General features: G+C 45.8%; 1 protein-coding gene across 12 annotated transcripts in view; it reads left to right on the plus strand.

The window, feature by feature from the left end:
• Window positions 1–24711, plus strand: part of MCF2L2 (MCF.2 cell line derived transforming sequence-like 2) — a 215018-nt gene that overhangs the window by 152761 nt on the left and 37546 nt on the right. For all 12 annotated transcript variants that reach the window (XR_014168247.1, XM_081910760.1, XM_081910764.1 and 9 more), the window contains exons 19-24: window positions 9293–9385; window positions 13118–13210; window positions 16627–16752; window positions 18601–18822; window positions 22064–22156; window positions 24360–24438. Coding sequence is in view for 11 of the 12 variants with exons in the window: in XM_081910760.1 (XP_081766886.1) it covers window positions 9293–9385; window positions 13118–13210; window positions 16627–16752; window positions 18601–18822; window positions 22064–22156; window positions 24360–24438 (706 nt within the window). In the remaining variant the exon portion in view is untranslated. The remainder of the gene's footprint in view (window positions 1–9292; window positions 9386–13117; window positions 13211–16626; window positions 16753–18600; window positions 18823–22063; window positions 22157–24359; window positions 24439–24711) is intronic.

The raw sequence follows: 24711 nt of genomic DNA on the forward strand, positions 1-24711 counted from the left end.
TGCAACAAAACATCTCTCTCCCTTATCATCCCCTGCAGCCACAGCAGGCGCTGTAACTCTCCAATGGTCTGACTTCACCCCCAAAAGCACACTCCTCCATTGTCTCCTAAGATAGACAGATGCCAACAACAGATTGACATCAGTGTCAAACTTGATGCTGTGATGGCCTGGGAATCCGATTCAGAGGCTGAACCGGAGGAATCCCAGCCTGCACAGGAGTCCCCGCCTCCAGGGCCGGCTGAACTGGGGCAGGGCCTTGATTCTGAAGTGCCTGCACCTGTGCCGGATCCTCAGGAGCAGGCACCAGGTGAATCCACTCTGGCTCCAGAGGTGGTTGAGGACTCAGTGCCTACAGGTGAGTCTCCCCCTGGGCCCAGTAACCCTTCGGCCTCTCCTGAACTGCAGAGGCTCAGGGCAGAGAGGCGAAGGGAACTGGTTTCTCCCAGGAGGAGTGCTCGCCTTAAGGCCAGGAGAGGCGGGTCTCCTGGGGGCCGGGACCACCCCGGCCTCAGAGAAGATAAAGGCCAGTCAGCCCGGTCCCAGGTTGCGGGAGCAACGTCGTTGTTGAGTACCTGTTCCTGCCCGGACCCAGACCTGACCCTCCAGTGTTCCTGTCCCCGCCCGGCTTCTGGCTTCGGACCTCGCCCCGCTCCTTGTGGACTGTTTCCAGGCTGGTGACCCAGGACCGGACTTTGACTACGCCAACAGTAACCCTCCCCTCCGGGGCCAGCACAGATGCACAGGGAAAAGCAGACAAGCATCTGACTCGCTGGTTGAATCTAGCTCCCCATCCCTGTCATAGGGATGTTTTTAACATGCTTATGGTTTTAGCAGTTCTTGTTTTTATCTGTGAGTTGCCTTGAGTCCTGTTGAGCGAAAAGGTGTGGTATAAATAAACAAACAAACAAGCATTATTATTATTAGATTTTTACGATTGCATTTTTACTTTCGTTGTGAATCGCTTTGGGACTTTTTGCAGTGGGAATTAATATATAAATACAGTCATACCTCGGGTTAGAGATGCTTCAGGTTGAGTTTTTTCAGGTTACAGACGCTCCAAAACCTGGAAGTACCAGAACGGGTTACTTCCGGGTTTTTCGGAGGCCGAGCATGCGCAGAATCGCTAAATCGCACTTTGCGCATGCGCAGAAGTGCCAAATCGCAACCTGCGCATGCGCAGACGCACCACTGCGGGTTGCGAACACTGCAGGTTGCGAACGTGCATCCCGCACGGATCATGTTCGCAACCTGAGCGTACACTGTACAGTGGTACGTCAGGTTAATAACTTAATTCGTTCCGGAGATCCGTTCTTAAGCGGAGACTCTTCTTAACCTGAGGTACCACTTTAGCTAATGGGGCCTCCCACTGCTGCCACACAATTTCTGTTCTCATCCAGAAGCAAAGTTCTTAACCCGAGGTACTATTTCTGGGTTGTTTTTGTTGTTTACTAGTTTAGTCGTGTCCGACTCTTCGTGACCCCCTGGACCAGAGCACGCCAGGCACTCCTATCTTCCACTGCCTCCCGCAGTTTGGTCAAACTCATGCTGGTAGCTTCGACAACACTATCCAACCATCTCGTCCTCTGTTGTCCCCTTCTCCTTGTGCCCTCAATCTTTCCCAACATCAGGGACTTTTCCAGGGAGTCTTTTCTTCTCGTGAGGTGGCCAGAGTATTGGAGCCTCAGCTTCAGGATCTGTCCTTCCAGTGAGCACTCAGGGCTGATTTCCTTCAGAATGGATAGGTTTGATCTTCTTGCAGTCCATGGGACTCTCAAGAGTCTCCTCCAGCACCATAATTCAAAAGCATCAATTCTTCGGCGATCAGTCTTCTTTATGGTCCAGCTCTCACTTCCATACATCACTACTGGGAAAACCATAGCTTTAAGTGTATGGGCCTTTGTTGGCAAGGTGATGTCTCTGCGGAGTCTGTAACCTGAAGCGTCTGTAACCTGAAGCGTCTGTAATCCGAAGCGTCTGTAACCTGAAGTACCACTGTAGAGCTAAACCCAAACCTTATAATCACCTCCAAGCTAAATGCCTGCTCAATCCTCTTACCTAGGGAAGGTTTCCTAGCCCTGAGTAGAGCTTCTTCCTGGTCCCATACTTACATGTATCTGTGTATGTAATTACACGTGATGTTAACATGAGCCTCATTTCTCTGAATGGTGATAAGCTTCAGCGGTGCAGTGCTGGACCATGGCTGGCTTAGAAGGTCTGTTGCTCAGTGAGTAGAGCATTTGTTTGGCATGCAGAAGATCCTTGGTCCAATCCGCAGCATCTTCAAGTAGCGTGGGAGAGACTTGCTGGCTGAAATCCTGGAGAGCCACTACCAATCCGTGTAGGCTTGGGCTTTCCAAACTGGGGTCCAAAAGCTTCATTCAGTTGTTCCGTGGCATGTCCGTAATAATACAATTAAAAACCATGCAGCATCTAGCACAGGGCATTGCAATGGCTGCAACAGGCAAAAAAATCATTTAGTGGCTCTCCAAGACTTCAGCCCTTTTCAAGTGGTCCGTGATGGGGGGAGAGGGATAGTTTGGGAACCACAGTGGTGAGGGCAAAACTGATCTAGATGGACTCAGTAGAAGACTGAAACTTCTTCCTGAAGACCTTGTTCCAACAGGCCTTGGGGAACTGTTTGCTTTTAAGGAAAGGGCTGCTTTAATTATAGCTATCTGTTTGTTTTTATAGATTTTATATATGGATATAGTTTTAATTCTGTCACTGTTAAATTTTTTAAATAAATGATTCCCCCCCCCCCCCCGTGTGCTTAGCAGTTCTTCTTTTTATCTGTAATCCGCCTTGAATTGTGAACCACCCTGTGATCTTTGAATGAAGGGCAATATACAAATTAAACAAACAAACAACAGAGTCCTGTCAGGGAAAAAGAAAGGATATAAATACATAAATAAAATAAGACTGTTCCCTATGTTCCTTCAGAAGGAGGAAACTGGAGACTTACTGGCATTTTGTAATGCTTGTATTTACTTAAAAACAGGTTGAGCAGATCATGTAACTTTTCTGATGTCGGATCTCTTATCAGATCAACCAGCACCCGAAGATGTTTACAGGACCCAAATCTCTGTGTCTTTTCTCAGTCTCTATCAAAGCTACAGCCTCTTGTTCCTCTTGCACACACCTGGGTCTCCACATCCCCACAAGGAAGAGGGGTTAGGGTGGCCAGGTGAAAAAGAGGGCTGGCCCCCTGTGCTTTTAACCAGGCAGAGGGCCTTCTTGGTGGTGGCGCCCACCCTGTGGAACGCCCTTCCATCAGATATCAAGGAAATAAACAACCATCCGACTTCTAGAAGACATCTGAAGGCAGCCGTGTTTAGGGAAGTTTTTAATGTTTGAAGTTTTATTCTGTTTTTAATGTTCTGTTGAAAGCTGCCCAGAGTGGCTGGGGAAACCCAGCCAGATGGGTGGGGTAGAAATAATAAATTTTTATTTTATTTTATTTTATTATTTTATTTTTGTTGTGTAAAAAATTGAGTTTCATCTGGTGCAGCTGGGCACAACAAGTTCTACACTACCTGCCCTCCTTTCCATCTGGTCCCCACCATGTGGAGGCTGGAAGAGAAAATCATGCCCATTTTCCAAAATGGATCCCGTCTTCTAAGACAGTTTCAGCGTATTTTCTATGCATTGTGGACCATTTGCCTGTCATTTCCCCAGCAAATGAGATACTTGCTAGCTAGTAATCTTCAGTAGTCCTATGGACTCCATTAATCCTCTATTGTGTGTATTAATATAACAAAGATGTTTGTTTGTTTGTTTGTTTGTTTGTTTTTAATCAAATGAATGCCTTTTTGGGGGGAAAGCAGCATGTTTTGTGCTGTTTTATTGGGGTTTTTACTTTCAGAGATTTTAAATATTAAGTGGTTTACAAATACATACAAATTAAATAAATACATACAGCCATAGCTGTCAACCTTTCCTTTTTTTGGTGGGAAAATCCCTTATTCCAGCGCCGTTTCCGCTGCTTCCCACTGCTATTCCGGATTGTTAGATATCCCATAGACAGGTGAGGCTGCTGATCCCTTATTTTCAAATCTAAAAGTTGACAGCTATGCATACAACTGATAACATGGCAAATAAAACAGGCTGTGCATACATTTTCAGCAAATACTAGACATATCCCAGTTCATTAAAGACTCAGGGAATTAAAAGGTCGTAACTAACCTAAAAATTGACAATGAAGGAACTAGATGTGGGGAGAGCAGACACTGTTTCCTAAAAAGGCTCTTTCCTCGGTCAACTGCCTGAGATCTTCGGATGAAGAGTGGTATACAAATTTATTAAATAATAAAAATAAACAATAATAGCCATGACACAAGCGTAGTGGTGGGGGTTCATTTTACAGGGTCCCAGAGATTCCAAGGTGCCCAGCTCAGGATTCAACCATATTACTATGAGGAAAGAAACTGAGTCTACATTGTTGACTGTGCTTGACTATATTTATGGAAACTTATTTCCACGTAATCTGCTTTACAGATCTTGTTATATTTGCTGGAGTCAACCAGGAGTATTAGAGCAGAACAAGCAATGTTCCTTACATTGCTTGTCCCAGGCTGAAGACTCAGAGAATATGCCTGGGCGGTTTGAGATATACAGATTTGTGCTTTTCCTATGTGACATCATCTCTCAAAACCGCCAGCTCCAGCGTTCCGTGTGCAGAGCGAGGAAAATCTGTCAAAGTGAGGGACAGGGCATCATAACAACCCAGGCAGACATTCCTGGGATGCAGCTTGTAGGATCTGCAGAACCCAAATATAAATGAGTAGATGTCTGTTTCAGAAACAAGCTTTTTCAGAGAATTTTCCATGTGATATCTTGCATCTGGGAAAGAAAGAAAAAACCTACTTCTGGAAAAGGGCATGAGCTATCTTCACTGGTGTTATTTATACATAAATAAATCCTGCAGCTAACTACATAGCTCTATGGGGCAAGGATATTTTTTTCCGTCAAGTGTGTACCTGCAAGAGAAATTAACATCAGGGAGATCATTCCTGATTTTGCTAGAAAGAGCACCAGAAAAGCAAAGCTTTAAAGTTAATTATTTATCAAATGTTTGTACCTGCATTAGTCCAATAGCATTTAAAATAAAGAAATAAATAAAATGACAGGGCCATGCCTTTATTAGGACCAACTAAAAAGGTTGCAAAATAAACAGCAAGCTCTGTAGGGTTTTCTCTAAGCTGCTCCATAAGCAATAAGTGCCTTTGTGTTTCAGTCTAAAAATCAGTTTGAAGGGAATTAGCACATTGATTTTATTCAATTGTATTTATCCGAGGGGACGCGGGTGGCGCTGTGGTGTAAACCACTGAGCCTTGGGCTTGCAATCGGAAGGTCGGCGGTTCAAATCCCCATGACGGGGTGAGCTCCTGTTGCTCAGTCCCAGCAACTGCAAACCTAGCAGTTTGAAGGCACGTCAAGTGCAAGTAGATAAATAGGTACCACTCCAGCGGGAAGGTAAACGGTGTTTCCGTGCGCTGCTCTGGTTTCACCAGAAGCGTCTTAGTCATGCTGGCTACATGACCTGGAAAAAGTGTCTGCAGACAAACACTGGCTCCCTCAGCCAGTAAAGTGAGATGAGCGTCGCAACCCCAGAGTCGTTCGCGACTGGACTTAACTGTCAGGGGTCCTTTACTTTTACCTTTACCATTTATCCGAAAAATGCATGCATTGCCTTCTGCTAATTTATTTATCTAGTTATTAAAAGTTGCACCCCACCCTTTCTCCAGGTAATCTCAAGGGTGCCAGTAGTAGATATGAAAAGGATCTTGGAGTCCTAGTGGGCCACTACATAATATGAGTCCACAGTGTGATGAAGAAGTAAAAAGAAAGAAAGAAAGAAAAAGGAAGGAAGGAAGGAAGGAAGGAAGGAAGGAAGGAAGGAAGGAAGGAAGGAAAGAAAGAAAAAGAAAGAAAGAGGCTCAAGCTATTCTAGGCTGCATCAACAGAAGTATAATGTCCAGGGAAGTAATGGTAACTCTATTCTTCTGCCTTGGTCAGACCACACCTGGACACAGTTCTGGGCACCACAATTTAAGAAGTATGTTGACAAGCTGGAACATGTGCAGAGGAGGGCGACCAAGATGATCAAGGGTCTGGAAACCAAGCCTGATGAGGAACGGTTGAAGGAGCTGGGTATGTTTAGCCTGGAAAAGAGGAGACAGAGAAAAAATTTGATATGGAAGATGGAACAAGCTTGTTTTCTCCTGCTCCAGAGGGTAGGACTCGAACCAATGGCTTCTGTTTAGAAGAAAGGAGATTCCGGCAAAACGTGAGGAAGAACTTTCCGACCGTAAGAGCCACGTGACAGTGGAATAGTCTCCCTCAAGTGACTCTTCTTCCTTGGAGGTTTTTAAGCAGAGGTTGGATGGCCGTCTGTCATGGATGCTTTCGTTGAGATTCCTGGATTGTAGGGGGTTGGACTAGATGACCCTCGGGGTCCCTTCTATGATTCTATCTGCAGAGGAACCGAACCCTCAGAAAAAACTAATCTAGCTGGAAACCTGCAAGCATCAGAATGACAGACATGATCTGGTTCGCATTGCCTTTTGTGTTTGTGGAGCTCCTTGGTTTTATTTTCCTCGTTGCTTTGGTTACTTTTGTGGTCTGTCAAGCATGGAAGAGAACACGATGAGTTATTTAGAATTCCGAAACAAATTTACTGTTAATTTTGCATTAAACCAGACCATTAATTTTGATGCGCTGTGTATTTAAAAGTCCCGTGCGCTGTCTTCGCCCAGCGAGCAGAAACTGTGCAGCTATTTTTCTCCACGGAGGGGAAAGAAAAATTAGGGTGTTGGGTTTTTGTTTTTTTAAAAAAAGCCGTTAACGTGGTCCCTCATAAATTGGGCAAGGCTATAAATCTTGCAGAGGCAACGAGAATTGCTCACTTGTGAAATCCTTGCAGCTCCTGTGAGGAATAGCCTTTTTTTTGTTTCTGACCATCTTCTCTGAAGCATTAAAGCATTCCTGTTTTAATGGCGAGGCTGAGGCACGAAGACACGATCTGCGCCAACCTTCGGCCACAATTCAAGCTTTGTTTCCAGGGAGTGAAGAGGGGCCCGGTGCTCATCCCAAAATGTAATTCTCCTGGATTCTCGCGCTCTCCCTGACACAGCACAAAAAATCCAAGCTGAGGGAGACATGTCCGCTCTTGAAAGATTCTTCTTTTATGGGGCAGTAGCTGGCAGAAAAGAGGAGGCTGGGTTCTGTTTATATGGTTCCTTTCTCAGAGCGTTTGGTGCTGCTTCTAACCAAGACAGCCTTCTATCTACTTTGGCACAGATTGTTCCCCATTTGTGGCTGTGAACGACAAACTTGATTTCAGACAGAAAATGAGCACTGCTTTTTGTCCTGAAGCATTCCCAGGGCTTTCTAGGTGTTCTTAAAGTTGGGCCGTACCTTGCTGTGATTCTGGCCTTTGCTGTGATGCAAGGTTTAAATAACCGTCCTTTTGGTAGTATTATTGGACAAGTGCTTTTTAGCCTTTTTAGCCCTTTTGTCCTTTTTTTTATTTACTTTTTCATGCGGTTTGGTTTTTAACTGCCTTGTATTTTATGGTACCGTAAGGACTCAGCTACATTACTCAAGAAACAGCTTTTTGAATGTGTTGTAAACTTGCAATGCCGGGTGGCACCAGAGAGCAATTTTTTTTTTCTAAGCTCTTTTCCATAGCATTTTTTTCTTTTGTTATAACAATTTAATTTCTGAATTCTATGGAGTGTTTTTCCCCTCTGTGTGTAGATCCACCCTAAGTCACTTTGAGAGATTCTTTGTGTAAAGGTTTTTAAATCAAATTTATTAAAATTCGAACTAAACTAAAAGAGAATTTAAAAAAACAGTATATCCAACAGGAAAAAAACCTACAGAAAAGAAGAAAGTCAAATACATGAATAAAAATCCTCATATGATTCTCATAAAACACAAAATTATAAATATGTCTATGTAGCACTCAGGCACCATTTTATCTTAATCTTCACACAAATGATTTTGTTGTTGATGATGATGATAGAATGATAGGATTATTATTTCATAGTGGCTCTGGGAGTAAGACCCCTCTCCCATGTTCGGCAGCCTGTGGAGGCCAGAATAAAAACGACTGCCTTCATCAGAGTGGCTGTTTCCTTTGACTACATCCACACCACACAGTTAAAGTACTGTATTTTTCGCTCTATAAGACGCACCAGACCACAAGACGCACCTAGTTTTTGGAGGAGGAAAACAAGAAAAAAATTATTCTGAATCTCAGAAGCCAGAACAGCAAGAGGGATCGCTGAGCAGTGAAAGCAGCGACCCCTCTTGCTGTTCTGGCTTCTGTGATAGCTGTACAGCCTGCATTCGCCCCATAAGATGCACACACATTTCCCCTTACTTTTTAGGAGGGAAAAAGTGAGTCTTATAGAGCAAAAAATACGGTACTTCTATTCCTGCTTAACTGTCATGGCTTCCCCACAACTGTTAAACCCCTCTGGGTTTTGTTCTCTGTGAGGGGACTAAGGGTCTCCTAACAACTCTATACAGTGGTACCTCGGGTTACAGACGCTACAGGTTACAGACTCCGCTAACCCTGAAATAGTACCTCGGGTTAAGAACCTTGCTTCAGGATGAGAACAGAAATCGTGCTCCGGCGGCGCGGCAGCAGCAGCAGGAGGCCCCATTAGCTAAAGTGGTGCTTCAGGTTAAGAACAGTTTCAGGTTAAGAACGGACCTCCAGAACGAATTAAGTTCTTAACCTGAGGTACCACTGTAGCGTCAATGGTAAACTCTAGTTCCCATATTGGCCGAAGAAATGACTGCTATAGTGGTGTTTTAAATGTGTGCTGCAAATGCAGGCTGATTAAGAATTATTTTGGGTGAACATGCCGGGAACATCACCACAAACCTGTTTGGTGTAGTTTGGAAAGTGGCATCTAGGCTAGCCAAGATTTTCCCTCAAACAGCTCTGAAATTTTGATACGAATGTGGTTCAGATCTGAATTACTGGCTAGCCTTAGCCGTGGTTGACACTGGACTTTATAAAGAGAGCTGAGGTTGGGGGAGAAGACATTAGTCTGCTGGACGGGCCGTGCAGAGGAAGCCCATGTTCCTCAGCCTGGTTTCCTATTTGTTAACCATGGTTAGAAGGCAGGCAGAATTATGACACACACCCATTCCTTGCAGATTTCATTTGAAAGATGAAGTAGTATACAAATCACCTAATTTAATAAAATAATTTGGGAAAGAAGATGTTCGGTTGCTTATTTTTTGTTGTTTAACATTTGCTTTTTTTATTATTCAGAAAGAAGATCTCCAAATATATGAGAAATATTGTCAAAACAAGCCACGGTCGGAAGCTCTCTGGAGACAATGTGGAGACAGCCTCTTCTTTCAGGTAGGGATTATCACCATTATTATTATTATTACTTACATTTACTAGATGTTGCTTCTTGTTGCAGGCAACTCAGAGAGGCTTACAAACAACCATCCATCCAACCACCCATCCACTAAAACCAAGAAGAAGAAAAATACATTAAAAGCACACACACACACACACACACACACACACACAGTTAGGTCCAGGCAGTCAAGCTCACAAAGGCTTCTCCTATTTCTGTACAGTGCTACCTCTAGATGCGAACGGGATCCATTCCGGAGCCCCGTTCGTATCTAGAAGCAAACGTAACCAGCGATGGCACATCTGCGCACGCACGCGTCCCTTTTCGCCGCTTCTGCACATGCGCGTGACGTCATTTTGAGCGTCTGCACATGCGGAAGCGGCAAAACCCGGAAGCAAAGCGCTCCGTTACTTCTGGGTTCCCGCGGAGCACAACTAGGACGCGTTCATCCCGAAGCACATTCAACCCGAGGTATGCCTGTGTTCATTAAGCTCATACTCTTGAACCAAGTGCTTATACGGTAAGCCCTACAGAGGGAAAGAACTGCTGAGCGGGTTCATCTGTCCTTCCTAAGCTCACACCTTCCCTTTTCTCTTATGGAGGCTGCTGCCAAACGACATCTTTATTGATTTGTTTGCACAAAGTTTGCAAAGAGATTATATGACGTCTGCCGTTTATTGAGCATTCATTCTGATTTGTTTGCGAGCTTGCAGCAATAACTTGTTATCCCACACTTTTAAGTGCACTTTCCTGATCGCAAAAAGGTCTCCCCTTTTCTTTTTGGAAAGCGAGTTTCTTGCACAAGAGTGCTGAATCTAACTTAATAACACACCCTAAATGTGCTGGTTTGGGTAAATCCCACTTGCAAAATAGCCACAGTCTGGAAGAGGCCTGCGTGAAAGATTTAATCTCATCCTTGTTTGCTTCTTTGAACCTCTGTCCTTCCTACATAGGGACATACTTTGTTCCACAAGGCTTCTCAGGTTTCAGAAGGAATGTATAGACCCCAAAGCGCACACACCTCAGAACACAATATTTGCCAGGGACCGTGCAGAAGACGTCTGCACTGAGGAAGAATGATGGGAGCCACCCCCTCCCCCTGCTCCTGAATCTTCCCAGGAATAGGAGGACAGTATAGATTTGGAGCAGTGGTTTGCAGAGGGGCATAGTTCTGAAGGCAGAACCTGGGAAATACTGAATGGAGAACAGCTAGGTGAAGAAACACTGGAAGAGATAATAATAATAATAATAATAATAATAATAATAATAATAATAATAATAATTACTACTACTATTATTTATGTCTTTTAAAGATAGGATAGCTGCTTATTTCCTTCACATCTGAAGGGAGGGCATTCCACAGGGCGGGAGCCACTATCGAGAAGGCCCTCTGTCTGGTTCCCTGTAACTTCACTTCTCGCTATGAGGGAACTGCAGAAGGCCCTCGGCGCTGGATCTCAGTGTCCGGGCTGAACAATGGGGGTGGAGACACTCCTTCAGGGATACAGGACCGAGGCCGTTTAGGGCTTTAAAGGTCAGCACCAACACTTTGAATTGTGCTCGGAAACATCCTGGGAGCCAGTGCAGATCTCTCAGGACCGGTGTTATGTGGTCTTGGAGGCCACTCCCAGTCACCAGTCTAGCTGCCACATTCTGGATTAATTGCAGTTCCCGGGTCACCTTCAAAGGTAGCCCCACGTAGAGCACATTGCAGTAGTCCAAGCAGGAGATAACTAGAGCATGCACCACTCTGGTTAACAGATTCACAGTCTCCATACAGCATTCACCCCCCTTCTCCAAAGGCACAGAGAGCTCAGAAAGTGTTAGAAGAGAAAGCGCAGAGGGTACAAGCTCAGATTACAAGACCTAGAAGTGACGTAGTTTAATAGGGACGGAGGAGGGAGGGACCGCCATTTGTAGGAGATGTGTTCTTTGTTCTCTCACTGTGATTATTAAAGATTCTAAATGGTAAGACTTTCCTTTCATTTGACCTTCTTATCTACTGCCATGGGGGGAGGAAGCTGTATAAAAAGCTATAAACAAAGCCATGTTTATCTTAAATGTCCAATGGAGGTGTAAGGAAAGCCCAACTTCTAGACTCTGACCTCCCTCATCCCTTACAGGATAGGCACCCTCTTTTGGAAAAGTGTTTAGTAGATGGTGACTGCCCTTTTAACCTTCGTAGATGGTGACCCAGAGGGTGGATCCTTAGATGGTGAATACATTGTTCAAAAAGGATAGTGTTGTAAAGGCAGTCCTTTTGATATCTGGAGCTGTTATCACGTCCCTTAGATACAGAGAGGTGGTACTTTTAGCTTGGGCTGTTTATTCACTCTTAGTCAACCTTACATTATCACTAGAATAAGCCTTCCAGATGATAGTGGTCGCCCAATTCCTATCAGCCTTAGCCAACACAGCCAAAGGTTGTGCACAAAGAGAGTTATCCAATAGTGTTTGACTACCCCTGCTTTATCCCTTAGCCAAAGTTTTTTGGAGAAGGAAACAGATAATCCACTTCAATTCTAGTGCAAGGAGGGGGAGCCCTGCAGATTTTGCTAGAATACAGCTCTGCTCATTGGTGATGACCATTAGCCATGTTGGCTAGGACTCATGAGAGTTGGAGGCCACGACGACTGGAAGGCCACAGGTTTTTCCATCCCTGTTCTAGTGAATGATCTGAGGAGGACATCCATTTTTATTATGGCTCCACCTATCTCTATAGGGCCAAAGTCTGTTGAAGCCTAAAATGAGAATACGAACCCTTAGAAATAAGGGACATGATGTTTTCTGAATTGATCACGTTCTTTTCACAGGGTATCCACTAGCTCCTGATCTTTAAAATAAGCCGTGGGCCTCCTCTCCATGTTCCCACAACCCTGATAATGGGTTCTGTGAGAATGGACTCGGCGTCCCTGTGGAACACCCTCCTGTCAGATGTCAAAGAAATAAACAACTATATGACATTTAGAAGACATCTTAAGTCAGCCCTGTTTAGGGAAGTTTTTAATGACTTATGTTTTAATGTATTTTTAATCTTTTGTTGGAAGCCGCCCAGAGTGGCTGGGGAAACCCAGCCAGATGGGCTGGGTATAAATAATAAATTATTATTATTATTATATTCTCTCAATGGGTTCTGCTGGAATCATGAAAAACAGCGTAAATGAATCAGAGATCTTAACTAATCTGGGATAAATGATGAGGAACTTTGGAATAAGCCATTCTTGCTGTTAACCATGAGACACTCTAAGTATCAGTCTTGTGACAGACAAACATAGTTCTTACAGCCTGCAAAACAGGCATTTGGACACTACTGCTAAAAGGGAATGATTGTCCTAATGGATCCTTTAAGATATATTTACAAGATTCTAGCATCGGCTAATATAAATCTAGTTCCTAATTATGCTTCAAAGACACGGGGACATAATTTGAATTGTATTATTGCAAGCTGCATGAAACCTCATTTTGAAAGCTACCAAAGGACATCTGTGTTTGTGAACCGGAAAGGATGTTTACCTCATAAAAACAACAAGCTTCTCACTTATAAAAGTCATTAAACTGTAATTCAGTCCTGACCGTTGTGTTTAGGGCTGCCATACGTTTGGGTTTTCCTGGACCCATCCGGGTATCAGACAGCCATTTTGAGTCCGGGCGGATTTTCGACGAATTGGCAAAACCACCACAACAACCTGGCATCATTTCATCCCCACCTTTTGCTTTGTCTCTTCCAGGAGTGCCAGAGGAAACTGGACCAAAAACTCTCGCTTGACGCTTATCTCTTGAAGCCAGTCCAGAGAATTACCAAGTACCAGCTGCTGTTGAAGGTATGTCTTCAGCTTGTCTTCAGCTACTCTGCAGCCGCCCCACAGAATCCTATGACTGCTGAACCTTGGAGGGGAGGGGAAAGCTGGTGTTAGATAATGGTACCCGAGAACACTGTGCAGTTCCGCGTGGGATTTTATGATGGACTTAGCATTGGTCGCGCTTGCAGGTTTTGTGCCTGATGTTGTCCTCATCAAAATGCTCTTCTGTATTATTTCCCTGCTTAATTTGGATTTACTGTAGATTTGGAAGACCTTAAGCATTGCGACCCCACAACTGAGGGTTAGCATGTAGATTGTGTAGAAAGGCCTGGGATTTGGGGTGTGTGAAAAAGGACTCGTGGCTTTAGAGCAAGAACCCCCAACCTTCGGCCCTCCAGATGTTTTGGACTATAATTCCCATCATTCCTGACCACTGGTCCTGTTAGCTAGGGATCATGGGAGTTGTAGGCCAAAACATCTGGAGGGCTGCAGGTCGGGGGTGCCTGCTTTAGAGGCTGAGCTGAAAGCACTTGCTGAGTAGCTCAAACCACCACTTTTCTTTCTAGCAATGCTATGTCACGGGGTAGCACTGCTCCATCTAACAGACTGGTCCTTGCTGACCTTGGGGGGGGGGTGCAAATACTTCCAGGACAGCTATGCCATGTTTGTTGTGAGATAGGGCTGACATACGCCTGGAATTTCCTGGACATAACCAGGATTCGTCCGTCGAAATTCATCAACGTCAAAAATCGTTGAGAATGTCTGGGAAAAGCTCAACAACTTTGCCAAAAAGTTGCCAATAAGCAGAGCCCTGGGTAGTGGATCAGGGGGTGGATTAGCAGTCCTAAGCTAATTGGGAACCACTGCTTTAAACCCTTGTTCATGGCCTCATCCTGCCTCTGTATTCTCTTCTTCCTTTTCTCTATGGCAGTAAGCTTGATTGCTGCTGCCTACAGAATTGCAGCAAGGAGAAGCCTTGGTCTCTGATGGCCGAGCTACAAATTACCTAGGGATGCTGTGAATCGTCTTCAAATACTGTACTTTTATCTTTCTTTTTAAAAACAAACTTCTTCTTTGGGCTTTATAAACAGGGATCATAGAATGAGAAATGATACAAATAAATAGACCAGATCTTCTCGTGCCATTTGTCTATCACAAAAATAACAAATTTGCAGTAATCTCTACAACATATGGTTCAGTTGTGGTCATTGTACAGGTTCTTGGTTCGTGGAATAGTTTAAAAACCCCCCAATAACAATAATAAAGGGGACAGAGAACAGAGTTAACATTCAACATTGCATAGCTAAGACACTTAATCAGGAGTCCTTGCGGTTGTGCTTAGATTAAGTATGAGTAAATACTTTTATCTTTTTTAAACAAAGGATTGCTGCTGTGGGAGGCATAGGAATGGCACTGTGGGTTGGGGTATCTTTAGCCATTTCTCCTGGTTCTTCAGCATATACAGAGAGAGAGAAAAAAAATCAAATTTTCAACAAAAGCATTTGAAACTTTTATTTCCTGCCATCTGTTTGGAAACTAATGTTTGCTTACTAGAATATACAACTGAATCTGAATTTGATTAGTATGCTGAGTAGTGATAAGGAAACCTTCTGCCAATTCATCCCCGCTACTATCTTTTCCCTGTTTATCTATCACAGGGGTTAGCAAGGTTTATCTTGCCTGGGCCGGATCAGTCCCGTGGAGATCCCTCCATGGGCCAGATCGTGTGAGAGAGAGAGCCTGCATTTTTCGGCATCTGCGTCTGCGCAGAAGTGGTTTCTGGCGCCGCGCTGTGCTGGTTTAGCGCAGTGCGCAAGCAGGCAGCTCAGTTCAGGGGTGGCTCGTGGGCCAGTCAAACGACCTCCGTGGGCTGCTTCCGGCCCATGGGCCTTAGGTTGCTGACCCCTGATCTATCACAACACGTTTTTATCTTTGTTTTAACTGAAATCTTGTATCTTTGGTCCGGTGGCTCTTGTATATCTGCAAAGCAAATTATTTTAAAATGGAAAAGAAGAACCAGACACATTCACCCAAACTGTATCTGAAGAAGTGTGCATGCACACGAAAGCTCATACCAAGAACTGACTTAGTTGGTCTTTAAGGTGCTACTGGAAGGAATTTTTTTTGTTTTCACCCAAACTGCTTTTCTACCCATAAGGAAAAAGAGGAGAAAGCTTTCCTCTTTTCTTTCTTTCTTTCTTTGGGAGTGCATTTTTCATTAGTTTGTATACATTAGTACTGTTAATTGTTTTAATTTTTTTTATGATGTATTTTGTGTTTTGTGAAACTTTGTGTTTTGAACTGCCCCGAGAGCTACGGGCGTAGGGCAGTATACCAATTTAATGAATGAGTAAAATAAATTGTTTCAACTCATACTACCTTCTAGTTCACCTTCTGAGTGTGCAAGATGTATTTAAGTTAGTTAGAATAATAGAATTGTAGAATTAGAAGGGATCCTGAGGGCAATCTAGTCCAAACCCCTGCTGCACAGGAATAAAATAATTTTAGTACTATTGTGCTACACTAAGCAGGTAAGCAGAGTCCCTACTTATTTGCTAGCAGTGTGTTTGATATAAAAATATATATTGGTTGTTATGGTGTTCTTTGTTTCATTTCCCTGAAGGCCATTTGTGCCTCTGTAGCGGAGCATGCATTGCAAATACCTTTCCTACTTAGGGGTATTGTGGTGGGAAATGTGAGCAAACATAGACTTACTGAGCTGATGGAGGATGAGACGCGAATGTCTTTGTCTTCTCACCTGGCAACCAGCAAATGCAGACTTTTCGCAAACAGGTGAGCACCCGGGTCAGGAAAGGGAGTGGCCTGAACACCAACTTAAAGTGGCATAATAAATTATAGTTTGCTCTCTTGCCCCTGTTGGTGAAATGATGTCCTTTGCAGATCTGATCAGACAGATGAATTTAGCGCAATTTACAGGGGGTGCGGCAATTTCATAAAGTTATAAGAAGGGTGGTGCTGGATCTGACTAAGTCTCCCTTTCTGGGGCTTCAGATGCAGCGCTAGCTGTGCCCATTCATCAGACAAGGGTTGGGTCTGTATCCTCAGTCATTTTTCATGGAATATAATGTCAAGATGGCAAAAGATGACTCTGACCCAAGTGATCATTTATTTTAGCGTGCATAAACCCTCTTGATTGTACCGGCTTGCTAAATGGCAAGGAGAATCTTAGCACTCATCTGCACCCCTGGATTTCTGATCCAGTGCAGAAACACGAGATTTTCCTCGCCATTCAAGCTGGGAAATAAAACTTGGCAAGCAGCTATACTAAGGTAAATTCCACTTCAGCGAGTGGTTGCTTTGAATGCACTCAACCGTCTGCCACAAATCTGTGCCTAAAGATGTTTCTGTGACGGGAAATGTTAAAGAGGTCTCCCCGGGCATAATCAGTCTGTCTTTTGTATCCATTTCAAAAACAGGAAATGTTGAAATGCAGCAAGAATTCAGAAGGCACAGCTGAACTGGAGGAAGCGCTAGCCACCGTGATTGATATCATCAAGTCAGCGAATGACTCCATGCATCAGATAGCAATTACAGGTTATGAGGTGTGTCTTTTAGCCAATGTAGAGTATCATATAGATCAACGGCTTTCAAACCCTACTGTTCTTTGCAAACTTGTTGGTTTCCTCCATGACAAGATAAATCTCTAGGGCCCCAAATCAGAGCTGCCTAACCTTTGACTCCAGACCCCAGATGTTGCTAGACTACAGCTGGTAGCATCCTGACCATTGATCAGGCTGCCTGGGGCTGATTGCAAGTCGGAGGCAGTGGCGGAGGAAGAGGAGAGCATGATCCTGGTGGGGTGCCATCGTGGTTGGCTTCCCCGCGCGCTGGGCACCATGCCCCCGCAGACAGGGTGCCACGCCCCTAGGCGGAATGCCACGCCCCCAGGATGCCCGCCAAACCCCTGTGGACGGCACGTCACGCCCCCGGGATGCACAGCAGTCCCGCCCCCGCCTGGTCGGAAGGCCACAACATCTGGAGGGCCAACTCTACCCTACCCTAAATAAGCTTGGAACAGGAATGGCACCTCATCTCGTACAAACTTTCCCACCCTCCTAGGGCTTCATTAAATGCTCAGAATTCCAGCAACTTTGGGGTTCAGGTGAGTGGATACACAAAACATGCCATTTCTGTTGTCTCATCCAGACCTTGGCATTATTGTTTCAGGGTGCTTGCCTGCCTGCCTTCCGGAGGGTGCAAACATGAGAACGGGCCTTTTCTACAGGGGCTTCCCATTTGTGGAATGCTCTCCTTCGGGAGGTTCGGCTGGCATTTTCATGATACACCTTTAGGCAGCAGCCAAACTGTTCCTCTTTAACCAGGCCTTTAGCTGCTCAACATCCTCCACCCCTTTTAAATGCACTTGTGGGAGAGGGTTATAGGAGGGGGTTATTGATTTGTTCGTTGTTCTTATTTTTATCATGTATTTGGTGTTTTCATGTTGAATTTTAACATTGTGAACAAATTTTATAAATAATAACATCATAATAAAATAAATTAAAAAATTGTCCAGTAGCACCTTAGAGACCAACTAGGTTTTTTCTGGGTACAAGCTTTTGTGTGTATGCACTTTTTAATAATAATACAATATTAAGGTATTTCCATTGTAAATAGCACAATTTGATTAAGCCAATCGTTTAATTTTAAGTCATTTGTATGATAGCTCTTTTACCTCTTTGGAAAGCAGACACCCATCATTATTAAAAAGCTGCCGCCCTTTTGCTTTTTAACCTTTCTACCCAGTACAAGGCCACCCTAACTCAGTATGTTCTTCAAGCTATAAAGTATAAATTCCGTGTTTGTAGACAGTCGTCTAAGTGCCCCAGGTACTTTCATGTCAGCAGTGTGTCAAATCAGCTCAACATTCCACTTATGCTGGCTGACAAAACAGGAAGTGATTTCCGTCAGAGGGATTATGACCCGGGGGATAATTAGAAAGTGGAACCTTTTTTCTTGGTGGTGGGGGTGTGCAGGGGTGGAGGAAGGGGGGTGCGGTGGGGGCAGACCGCCCTGGGTGTCTTCGCTGAGGCGGGTGACATTTGGCAGTTGTGGGTGGGCAACGTTCCGAATGTCCACCATCGGCGGCTCGTTCTGCCCCCAGCTGCAAAGCGTGTGCGCCACTCTGTGCATCCGAGCAGCTATCCCATGCCTGGGAGGGCACCTTCTGTGCCCCGCCCCTGCCCCCCCTCGGGAGCACGCCTGCCCTGGGCAGCGTGGGCATATGCTTCCCGCTGGGTGTGTGGAGTTTGAATATAAACAACAAAGACTCATAGGGCACCTTAGAGGCTAACAGATATATTAAGGCGTATGTTTTCATGGACTATAGCTATTTATTCAACTGACCTATGGGTTAGCATCTTCCTTCGTACAATTCTTCCCTCTTTCATTAGGGAGATGTGCATGAGCTTGGGAAACTGCTCCTGCAAGGCTCCTTCAACGTTTGGACGGACCACAAGAAGGGTCACAACAAAGTGAAAGATTTAGCCAGGTTCAAGCCAATGCAAAGGCACCTCTTTCTCTATGCAAAGATCCTGCTGTTCTGCAAGAAGCGCGAAGAGAATACCGATGGCCACGAGAAGTCTCCTTCGTACAGCTTCAAAAATTCTCTAAAGGTAAGTGGTTTGTCGTGGTTGAAAGCGGTGTGGAAATCTGCAAGCCACCAACTGTTTTAAAGCGTGCATCTGAAATACCACTGGGATATTGGAAGCTGCCTTCTACCTTGGTCATTCTAATGTCATCACTGGCACTGATCAGCAGCAGCTCTTATGGGTTTCAGATGGGGTTAATTCCAGGGACTGTGGGGAGACGACAGGGACTGAACCTAAAAAGTTCTGTGTGTGAAACAGACGCACTACCACTGAGCCTACCAAAATGGCCTGGAATAAACTTTTGCCTGCCTGCTGCCTGTAGAGAGCTGTAGATGGGAGGAATACTGTTATGTACTGAGATTGGGCCCTAGAACAATAGGCAGGTAGGATCCTAGAATGCAGAAACCGATTGGATTGCAGGAGCAGCCCAATCAGGCTCCAGGAGGGAAGCAGAATCAGCCAATCACACAGGACCTATTGTGTAAATAATGTATATAAAGCCAGTGGTTTGGGGGGAAACTCTTCCACTGTTCTGACGAGCTGCAATAAAGAGCATGAAATCACTACGTGACTCTGAGTGTATTTCAAATACCCTCACCTTTTTTGGAGGAGAATACTGGAGACTTGTAATGGTACTGCGAAATCTGTGTTTATCTACAAATTCAGTAGAAAATAATGGGAAGAGATCCCTACAGCAGCCAGTGAAACTGCTGGTCCTACATCAGATTCCACAAAGCGAGAGCAAACCAAGCCGAAACTGAGATTGATCAGGGGTGGGGAACCTCTGGCCCTGGTCCCAACTTGACCTGCCTCACTGGTATGCTCACCTGTCCCAAACCTGACATCATATGTGATGCCCCTAACCTGCAGAGAACTCATTTGCACATCCAAGCAGAAAGTAAAATATTGGTAAGAATCAATAGGGGGTAGTGCTCTCTCCAGCCCTCTCTCTATAAAGGCGATTGATCAGGGCGACCAAACCAATTTATGTGCTGAAACCAGGGTGGAATCTGGTTTGAAAAAGACCCAGATACTCAGCTTCATCCAGGCACAACAACATTTGCTCAGACGCCATCCTCTCAAATCCCTTATCCTTGTTGTTGTTGTTTAGTCGTTTAGTCATGTCCGACTCCATGGACCAGAGAACACCAGGCACTCCTGTCTTCCACTGCCTCCCGCAGTTTGCTCAGACTCATGTTCGTAGCTTCAAGAACACTGTCCAACCATCTCGTCTTCTGTTGTCCCCTTCTCCTTGTGCCCTCCATCTTTCCCAACATCAGGGTCTTTTCCAAGGAGTCTTCTCTTCTCATGAGGTGGCCAAAGTATTGGAGCCTCAGCTTCAGGATCTGTCCTTCCAGTGAGGGCTGATTCCCTTCAGAATGGATAGGTTTGATCTTCTTGCAGTCCATGGGACTCTCAAGAGTCTCCTCCAGCACCAGAATTCAAAAGCATCAATTCTTCAGCCATCAGCCTTCTTTATGGTCCAGCTCTCACTTCCATACATCACTACTAGGAAAACCATAGCTTTAACTGTACGGACCTTTGTTGGCAAGGTGATGTCTCTGCTTTTTAAGATGCTGTCTAGGTTTGTTATTGATGAGCCCCTTATGCTAAAAAGGGGGATTCGCAACCTATTACCTCTGTGTCCCGAGAGGGCTTTTTCTGGAGGGGATGTTCTACAGTCTCCTTCAAAGCAGTTGGAACCATTCCCTCTCAGAATGCAGCATTCATCCCTCCAGCCAACCCCACAGTGCAGTGCAGTGGTTGGCAAGGTCTGTGGTCTGCTGAACCCTGCAAGTATTCTGTCCACATCAGCAAGCTATACGAGAACTCAAACTGATCCCACAAGGTGTAACTAAATGGAACTCTAGGGATAATGCCAGGATTTGCGTTAACTGCAGTGTCATTCATGCCAACCAAGTCAGTGAAACTTTCTTTGCCCTGGGGCAAAGAAACAACAAGCAATTTCAGCTTTGTTTTCACTGGTGCTTGTAGCATTTCAGCGTCACTTCTTGTGCAAGACTTCCGGTAATACAGCAGGCTCTACCTGCTTTTGAAGTATTTTTTTGCCCCAGGAGAAAAAATCCAGTTTCATAAACAGTCTGACCTGCTAAGCTAATATTTGAGGCATGATCCACCATGCACTTGCCTGTGATCAGAACTTTTGTAGATCCCCATCGTTCAACCCGGACACTGAGGTGCAGCGCCGAGGGCCTTCTGGCAGTTCCCTCACTGCGAGAAGGGAGGTTACAGGGAACCAGGCAGAGGGCCTTCTTGGTAATGGCTCCCACCCTGTGGAACGCCCACCCATCAGATGTCAAAGAAATAAACAACTATCTGACATTTAGAAGACATCTGAAGGCAGCCCTGTTTAGGGAAGTTTTTAATGACTTATGTTTTAATGTATTTTTAATCTTTTGTTGGAAGCCGCCCAGAGTGGCTGGGGAAACCCAGCCAGATGGGTGGGGTATAAATAATAAATTATTATATCAAGTTGATGATTATTTAGATTTATATACCACCTTTATCTTCCAAGGAGATCAAGATGGTGCACATCGTTCTTTTCCTCCCCATTTCATCCTCACAGCAGTTTATTTATAAACTGAGGCAATGATACATGGTCTCTGTGCGAGTGGGCTTGTCGACAGGCCAGGCACATTCATAGAATTTTAGAGCTGGAAGGGATCATGAGGTTCTGTCTGGTCCAGCCCCCTACAATGCAGGAATCTCTTTGCCCAACCCATGACCCTGAGATTAAGAGTCTCCTGCTCTACCAACTGAGCTATACTATTTGCGCTCTTACCTTGTCTTTTTATCTTGTGAACTGCCCTGAGATCTTGTAATGAAGGGCAGTACAGTGCTACCTCGGGGTGCGAACGGGATCCGTTCCGGAGCCCCGTTCGCATCCTGAACAGAACATAAGATGCGACAGTGCGTCTGCACGTGCGCGGGTCGCATTTCGCTGCTTTCGCGCATGGTGTCGTTTTGACTGTCTGCGCATGCGTGAGCGGCGAAACCTGGAAGTAACGTGCTCCGTTACATCCGGGTCGCCGTGGAGCACAACCTGAAAATATTTATCCTGAAGCGTATTTATCCCAGGGTATGACTGTATATAAATCTTAACAACAACAACAACAACAAATGCATGTTGTACTGGTTTCATGTGCTCTGTTATATGAACTAAAAAGGGTTAGGGAAGGCAATATCATTCTATATTGCGGAGGCAAAATATCGCGTTCTACATTCAAGGTTCTCTTTTCAACAGATGAGCACGGTTGGTATTACTGAAAATGTCAAAGGCGATAACAAGAAGTTTGAGATCTGGTACAACGGCAGAGAAGAAGTCTACATTATTCAGGTACTGTAAGCCATGCTTTTTCTGATCTACACCTGCCTTTCCTCTAATCTGCTCCCAGATATTATTAATTCCACCGGTGTGGTAGTTGGGCAGGTGTGGAGATGACAGAGGGAGGGAAAGAGAACCTGCTGGGAGTCACACATGGCTCCCAAGACATAAGACAGGTCTCAAAAGAGCGTGAGCCGAGCTGTTCCTAGCTGAGATCTCCACAGCTGCAAATTCACTAGACAGTGTTAAGTAAGCCACTATTCGCTTAGGGTTAAATGGCACATTCCATCCCCACCACACACCTTTTAATTCATTTACAGTGGTGCCCCGCAAGACGGATGCCTCGCAAGATGAAAAATCCGCAAGATGAAAGGGTTTTTCGGTTTTTGCGACGCTTCGCTAGACGATTTTCCCTATGGGCTTGCATCGCAAGATGAAAGCCCATAGGGAAATCTCAGGGACCTTTTTTTAAATGCTGGCGGTGGGGAGCAAAGCCTTTTCCCCCCCTCCGGACTTCAGAAGAGGTCCAGGAAGGCCGGCGGGGGCGAAAGGCTTTGCTCCCCACCGCCAGCATTTTAAAAGCGGTCCGGGATAGCAGGGAAGCGCTTCCCGCTATCCCGGACGGCTTTTGAAGGCAGGCGGGGGGGCAAAGACTTTTGCCCCCCGCCCGCCTTGGGAAGAGGTCCTGGACCTCTTCCGAAGGCGGGCGGGGGGCAAAAGTCTTTGCTCCCCCCTGCCTGCCTTTCCGGGAGAGCGGGAAGGCAGCGCTGCCTTTTCCGCTCTCCCGGAAAGGCAGGCAGGGGGGAGCAAAGACTTTTGCCCCCCGCCCGCCTTCGGAAGAGGTCCAGGAAGGCAGCGCTGCCTTTTCCGCTCTCCCGGAAAGGCAGGCAGGGGGGAGCAGGACCTCTTCCCAAGGCGGGCGGGGGGCAAAAGTCTTTGCCCCCCCTGCCTGCCTAACCGGGGGCTTTTAAATCGTCCCGGGACTGTCCGGGGCGATTTAAAAGCCCCCGGACGGCTTTTGAAGCCTCCCCCCGCCGCCCGGCATCGGGGCATCGTCCCGATGCCGGGCTGGCGGGGCAAGAAAGCCTCCCCCCGCCGCCCGGCATCGGAACGATGTCCCGAAGCCCAGCGGCGGGGCGGGAAAGCCTCCCCCCGCCGCCCGGCTTCGGAACGATGTCCCGAAGCCCGGCGGCGGGGCCACGAAGCCTGGGCGCGCTGGCAACTCTCCGCAAGGAGCGCTCCCGCTGCTTGCGGAGAGGCCCGCGAAGCCTGTCCTGGACCTCTTCTGAAGGCAGGCGGGGGGCAAAAGTCTTTGTCCCCCCTGCCTGCCTTCCCAGGGGCTTTTAAATCGCCCCGGACAGCGGAGAAGTCCTCCGCTGTCCCGGGCGATTTTAAAATGCCGCCCGCCAGAAGAGGTCGGGGGAAGGCGGTTTCCATAGGAACGCATTAATTGATTTTCAATGCATTCCTATGGAAAACCGTGCATCGCAAGACGAAAAACTCGCAAGACGAAGAGACTTGCGGAACAAATTAATTTTGTCTTGCGAGGCACCACTGTACTTTTTTATTATTACATTTATATCCCACCTTTCCTCTGAGGAGCTAAAGGTGGCGAACACAGCTCTCCTTATCATCACAACAACCTGTGAGGTAGCTAGGCCAGACTGAGAGACAGTCCTAGGCTACCTCAGGGAACTTCAAGGCTGTGGACTCTTGTCTCCTAGGGCTCAGTCCAGCTTCCCCCTCACAAATTCTCCCCGCTCCACACACCAGTTGCCTTGCTCCTAGCTGTCTGTGATGGAACATGCTCATTTACCCCATGCTTCAGGTAGACTTAAAAAAAAATAATTCCCCAGGTGCCCAAATAGTCATCCAGCCGGAATTTCATTCAGCACATTTTCTTTTTTAAAAAAACAGCAACACACAATATTCTCCTTCCTCACAGAAACACTGCTCCAAGCCAAAAGAGGGGTAGGGTTAGCTTCACCACCGAACCTTTTGCCTACAGAAATCATTTTTTGAGGACGGGTGTCATCAACAGAAAAGGAAGGAATCGTATATCTGTGGGTGCAGATTTCCTGGTGGAGGAATACTCTCATGATCTGAAAGAGTGCATATGGCAGCGCAGATGAATTCACATGAACTATTCAAGGCTATTCAAGGTGACTGCCTGGATCACTTGTGATTTACATCTGTCCTTTTTTTTCTCCCCTAGGCTGCTTCCGTGGAGCTGAAGAACACCTGGGTTTCTGAGATTAGAAAGGTCCTGACGGGACAACTGGAAGCTTGCAGAGGTAGGGCACTGCAGAGAGAATGGTTTGATATGTGTGCGTCACAGCTGTGTTCCCCATCCCTCCCTTTTCCAAGGGCTTAATATTTCCCAAACTGCGTGTCACAATTGTTCATGCAATGAACAATAAATTAATTGTATTTTTATAGGTCCTTTTGAGCTCACAGATCCACCCACTGCTGTGCCTGCCTACTGTGTCTCTGTGTGAGTCACTGTTCTGGCCTTGCCGTCAGCTAATCAGGCTCCTTGGGGAGGTTTGTTTTGCTGCAGCTCTGCC

Source organism: Podarcis melisellensis (genome assembly GCF_964234715.1).
Source record: "Podarcis melisellensis genome assembly, chromosome: 5".
NCBI lineage: Eukaryota > Metazoa > Chordata > Lepidosauria > Squamata > Lacertidae > Podarcis > Podarcis melisellensis.